The sequence below is a fragment of the Anopheles ziemanni genome, chromosome 2 (assembly GCF_943734765.1).
Source record: "Anopheles ziemanni chromosome 2, idAnoZiCoDA_A2_x.2, whole genome shotgun sequence".
Taxonomy (NCBI): domain Eukaryota; kingdom Metazoa; phylum Arthropoda; class Insecta; order Diptera; family Culicidae; genus Anopheles; species Anopheles ziemanni.
The window spans coordinates 67910372-67916423 of record NC_080705.1 but is presented as its reverse complement, the minus strand read 5'-3'; the positions used below and the strand labels follow the sequence as shown (position 1 = coordinate 67916423).

Below are 6052 nucleotides of genomic sequence, written 5' to 3'. Positions count from 1 at the left end.
ACCATCAACGAGCGACTACACCGCCGCCCCACTGTTTGCTTCCAAAATTTCACAGGAACTGACTACATAAAACAGAACATCAAAATAAAACTGGTTCTGTTTTGGAACACAGAATCTTCTGTGTTGTTGATTGTTGTTTAATAGTTGATCAAAAAACATCGCTTCAGTGAAATAACTATCAAATTGACGCTGTCACATTATTTACGACAGTATGTAACGAATGGAATGATAGGGTCTTCAAAAATCGACTTTACTATTTGTCAATATTACTGTTATTTAGCATAAAATAACTAAACTTCTTGTTAAAATCCTCACCAGGTGAATGCCCATGTGTTCCTTTTAAATTTCTTTGATAGAATAATGTAATAATGCAGCAATAAATAGCACCGTTCCTAAAACTGTCAATACGAACTTGCTCGGTTGCAGAACCACACCACAGCTGTCAGCAGAATCGCAGTTTCAGAAAAGAACACAAAAGGACAAAAAATAATCGGACGATCATCGCAAGAAGAAGTTCAGCTCGATTACTAGGGGTTTATCTCGCAGCTGCTTTAAAGTTGCATATCTACGCGAAAACATATCACCACGCACTGGAAAGTCGTCTCCAGTTGGATTTCTTCCAGCGTCGTAAAAAGGTTCAATTCGTTCAACAGTTGTGCGCGCTGTGACCACGAGAAAATAAAAACACTCGAACAAGGCAGAACAACGCAAAAACAAACGCAAAGTAAACGGATGTCAGTAGTAAAGTTTGCTCTAGGAGGTTTGTTTGAAAGAAAGTTTGCCCTGTACCAGTGCGTGAGGCTTTGTGTTTGATAAACGTTCGTTCAGACACAATATTTTATACCTAAAATCGTTTCTTGTCGCGGTCATCGTGGAGCTTAGGTGAAAATAGTTGCGATACTCTAAAAACCCTTTGTCTTGCGAAGAACATTTCACCTCCCTTTGGGGCAAAAGTTTCATACCGTCTTGTTTTCGCTTAATACGCTTCAGTAAATGAGAAGGTACCACCGTGGTGTCGTTCAAGGTTGACGCACATAGAACGGGCCAAAACCGAATTCATATCCCAGAACAGGCATCATTCCAGTGCTTTTAACGCCGTGACACGCGACACTGTACGTGCAAAATAGAAAAATTCACCAGTCACCAACGGCTCGGTTCGCGTTCGAAGGGAAGCAAGTGCATTTTTCACGTTCCTTCGGAACCAATTGCTCATCGATAGCATCGCACTCTTGCATCAGCTGTTCGCATCGAAACAAAAGCAATCCGTAAACAGGCGACCTTCTTCAGTAGTTGGGCAAACACACAGCGAGAATATTAACGGGCGTATTATATCGACATCATATTGTGCTGCAATTCCGTTCCAAGTTCGCCGCACGTCCGTGGCCTTGGAAGTTGGTTCCGCACAAACAAAAACAACTATCAGAGGAAGGGCTGCAAGACGCAAAGAGGAAGAGGTGAGATAAAGAAGAGCTATGGCGACTTTGTTTTTGACAACATGAATGTGTGTTTTGGAGCAATATGCACCAACCGAAACAATAACTTGCTTTTCCTTCCGAAACTCTCTTTAAAACAGCCACCAAGTGTGTACCACAGTTTGCAGGCAGCAATTTCTACGTCCATATTAAGTGCGAAAAATCGGTAGTGCAAACAACAAGAACGAAAACAATTGCCAGCTGTAGAACGTAAACAAAGAAACAATCTTCCACTCGAGGCGAGTCTGTTCCTGCTGCGGCAAGCCATGAGCCTACTGGCTAGAACGGATATCGACGCTGGGGGATTCTTCGTCAACTTCAACCAGGATTGTTCGTAAGTGTCCTGCTGTGGCTAAGCATATTTCGCGAAGTAAGCAATATCAATGTTTCCCTTTCCCTCGGACAGATCTTTAGCAGTGGGCTCGAAAAATGGATATAGCTTGTTTTCGTTGAACTCGGTCGATTCGAATCTGGACCAGATCTACACGAGCTACGGCGAGGATATCTGTCTAGTCGAGCGTCTCTTCAGCAGCTCTCTGGTTGCTGTCGTATCGTTGAATGCACCACGAAAACTCAAGGTACTTTACCCTTATGTCCTTTCTGAAGCATACACGCATATTCATCTGACACCTAATTTTTATTTACGGCCAGGTTTGCCACTTTAAAAAGGGAACGGAAATATGCAATTACTCGTACTCGAACACCATTCTGGCGGTCAAACTGAACCGATCCCGACTGGTCGTTTGCCTGGAGGAAAGCCTCTATATACACAACATACGCGACATGAAGGTGGTGCACACGATACGCGACACACCGCCCAACAAGACGGGTCTGTGTGCACTTGCCTCGGACTCGGACCACTGCTATCTGGCCTACCCGGGCAGTGCGACCGTCGGTGAGGTTCAGATCTTCGATGCGGTAAATCTGCATGCGAAAATTATGATCCCGGCGCACGATTCGCCCCTGGCGGCTATCGCCTTCAGCCAGGTTGGCACGGAAATTGCGACGGCCAGCGAGAAGGGCACGGTCATCCGGGTATTTTCGGTGAGCGACGGTACGAAGCTGTTCGAGTTCCGGCGCGGAGTCAAGCGTTGCGTCTCGATAGCGTCTCTGGCGTTCAGCACCTGCTCGAAGTATCTGTGCTGCAGCTCGAACACGGAGACGGTGCACGTGTTCAAACTGGAGCGCAGCACGCCCGAAACCAGCGATGATCAGGGCGCCAAGGATCACTGGTATGGGTACATCAGCAAGGCAGTGTCGAGCTACCTGCCAATGGCCCTGCCATCCCAGGTGACGGATGTGTTTACCCAGGGGCGCGCTTTTGCGTCGGCGTTGCTACCCGTGGCTGGACTGCGACATTCCTGTGTCATCACCACGATTCAGAAGGCTCTAAGGTAATTGTCTACATTGATAATGTCCTCCACACGCAGTTTGCGAATTTTGATTTGTGCTTAAAATCTTCTCATATATGTATAGAATGTTGGTAGCATCCCAGGATGGATATTTCTACGTTTACCAACTACCTACGGAAGGAGGTGAGTGTCAGCTCATCAAAAAGCACGATCTCCGGAACATCGAACCACCACCGAATCCACCGAGAGCGGGTAAGAGTTTTGCGCAGCAAGTATATTCTAAAACTGGTTACCACCTGTAAGCCTCTTCTTTTGTTGCAGAGTCAGTTCCCATCGGTGTCCCCACAGTCGTACCATCCGGAGGGACGAGTTACGCAGCGACCGTGCGTGGAACTTCCGGCTCTAGTGCCGGCAGTGGGGGCGCTGGCTCTGTAGACGATGATCACCAAGGCCATCAACAGCAGCAGCAATAAGATCATCAAGCGGGATGTTCGCAAGCGTTATGATTCGGCAGTTTGCTCACCATGGTCACGGTTATCACGAACGCCGCTCTCTTTATTTTCGGTTTCAATTCAAATGGGTTCCGTTGAAGATCAGCCGGGTGTTACTCTACCTTCGTGAGCGAGAAGCTATACACGGAACAGTTTGTAGTGAAACGTTTCCACATTTCGGGCTGTAAAATATGCTGGATTAGATGCATGCATCGATAAACCGTTAAGCTTACCATACACTTCAACTTTAGAATAATGCTTTCTCTTCAAAAGTAGGAAACGAGCCTATGCCAGTTTAAAATCACACAGTATGATGATTTTAAGCATTAAACATCATAGCTCTTACTCTCTCCACGAACTCGTAAAGTTTAAATGCATCTAGCTTGTCTCGTTTGTTGCGGGCCAACCATAGGTCCCGTCACTTTCCTTTCCCTTTCCTCGCTTGGAGGAATAGAATAATTGTGATAGAAACCCAACTAAAAACACATGGGAACCCTATGCGTGCATAGCTTCCCAAAGAACGGCCTGATGGGAAGTAAATGTAAAATAAAATAAAATGGAAAACTATATTTGCATATTCAGTTTAATTCAAAAGTATAGAGAACGTTGCTTCACGACAAAGCTTACCCTTAGCCGGATATGCTGACGTGGTTCACATTCTTGTAATTAGGCAGCGCTACAAGGAAAAGAATATGAACAACAGTAAAACTTAAACAAATATTATACTACTACTAGTATTGCTGGTAGTGTCCATAAATCGTTTTTTTTATCTTCCACTAGAGTATCAATCAGATTTCTTTTCGACTTAGGAGAATACAAATTTAAGACTTGAGAAAAAAAAATTAAACTGATAATGTGTTTTTTTTATAATTTAACAGAGCGTGAAGCAAAAGCTTCATAGCAGTAAGGAGGAATTTAATGGCAGACAGAGTCACAGTGACGAATATATAAACACACACATTAATTCAAACAGGTACATGTCAAAATAAAGACGAATGAAAATGTAACTTTCAAAGAAGCGCTTCAGCAAGTGAGAATACGGAAAAAAGTATATTTGAATGTAAGCTTTAGATGATTCAATTGCAGCGTATATAAGGATAGTATATTTTGGTGCGACCAAACAGGCAGCAGGAGAAAATCCTGAAAGTAAACCGGTGTGGATTCTTTCTAAAGAACGGGTTTGTTTCCAGCATGTCTTTCTTAGTAGTCTGTGCGTTTATTAGAAACAGCTGCGTCCACGTTAAGCGCAGGCCAGACGCGATCTGTAGACCGATCAGCCGAAACCGTTGGTGGAACTGAGTTGTACTTGATTTATCGATAGTAAGTAAGAACAAATATTGATCAATAAAATCTTTCGAAGAAAACAAAACAGGTTTGTGGTACGATTGACCAGGCGTCTCCATTACAACGCATGGTGTAAACAGTTCCCCTACAGAAATAACGTTATCAAAGTTCTCATTTCTTGGTCGCCATGGTTACGACAGAGCTTTGAAATAAAATTAGATAATTAACTCTATCATCGCGTGTAGCAGGCGGAAGATTTTTGTATAATAAATTTCCTGTCCAAAGAACCCCCGACATTAAGAGTAGAAGCCTGTGCAAAAATACATCTGGAGAGAATACTTTTGAAAACTTCGTACCAACACTTCTTGAACACCAGTTAAACATGATTCTACCAGCTCATCGAAAGTTAATCCTGTTCAACACACATCCAATGGCCATAGGCTGCAGGAAGGGAGCACAAATGAAACCGTACTTTAACCGTTATTCAGCATTCCCGCGACAACCGGTATCGCCTGAAAGTGCACTGCTTTGCATGCGTTCCATTCACCAAAGTCAGTCGCAAGTATCCATCAACGAAATAACCAAGATTAAAGCGTCGAAAATTGCTGGAGTACCGGAGAAGACGGAAATGCGTCCCGTTCAAGCTAAACAGCCTCCCAGCATCATACAAAGAATGCATGATGTCCAATGGAATTTGCTCTTTACCGGATTCCGGCATCGATTGACGCTCGCAAACGCCGTATACTTTGTTCGAAAACTCCCGTACAATATGGCCGCTGGCTACTCTCTGGTAATTAACTCGCGCGAGTATGAACTTGCCAGCAAAACTGTCATTATCCTATGGCAGCTCAGTGTGCGGATTGTGAAAAGTGCCTACTTTTGGCTGGGTGTATTTCTAGAATCACGTGAATACTTTTACCTTCGTTACTACACGCTGTTAGGAGTAGAGCAGGCTATCGTATTGCTGCGGTACGGACTACGGGTTTCCTTTCAGCTCCTTCGGAGTGCACTAGTCAAAAAATAACTTACCTTTTCTTTCGCATCCCAACTATTAATAAACAAAATAAAAACAAACCTAACCGAATTGAATTACATGCAGCTCGTTTCATTCAATTTTATTTTTATTTTATTTCTTCAGTTTTACGCCACGCACGTGTTTCAGGATTTACGAATCGATTGGTTCCGATATAGCATACTCGGTGCTCATTAAAGATCTTAGCTTTTCTTCCAACTTCATCGTGTCACATAAACATATTTTGTTGTTTCCTTTACCTTCCCTCGTTTTCTTTTCTCCATCATTGAAGCACTCGGAGTGTTATCGAAATATGTATCAGTGCTATTTTTTGTTCTTCTTAATGATCTTCTTCTTGTAATTGTAGTACTAGTTTGTGTCATTCTACATCTCATCATACTCTCTAACCGTTATTGATTTTTAAATGTTTGTTCCGTTTGG

The 6052-nt window shown here is 43.4% G+C and overlaps 1 protein-coding gene across 1 annotated transcript; it reads left to right on the top strand.

Annotated features, from left to right (window-relative positions):
* Nucleotides 1-1632: 1632 nt before the first annotated feature.
* Nucleotides 1633-4114, top strand: LOC131283079 (WD repeat domain phosphoinositide-interacting protein 2). Its single transcript, XM_058312643.1, has 5 exons — nucleotides 1633-1806; nucleotides 1879-2050; nucleotides 2124-2866; nucleotides 2949-3076; nucleotides 3146-4114. Exons 1-5 carry the CDS (start codon nucleotides 1739-1741, stop codon nucleotides 3295-3297), a joined length of 1263 nt encoding a protein of 420 aa, XP_058168626.1. The 5' UTR covers nucleotides 1633-1738; the 3' UTR covers nucleotides 3298-4114.
* Nucleotides 4115-6052: the final 1938 nt, after the last annotated feature.

Coding starts and splice junctions, on each gene's coding strand:
- LOC131283079 (XM_058312643.1), top strand. CDS start 1,739: ATGAGCCTACTGGCTAGAACGGATATCGACGCTGGGGGATTCTTCGTC. Junction 1,807..1,878: donor AACTTCAACCAGGATTGTTC/GTAAGTGTCCTG, acceptor TCCCTCGGACAG/ATCTTTAGCAGTGGGCTCGA. Junction 2,867..2,948: donor ACGATTCAGAAGGCTCTAAG/GTAATTGTCTAC, acceptor ATATATGTATAG/AATGTTGGTAGCATCCCAGG.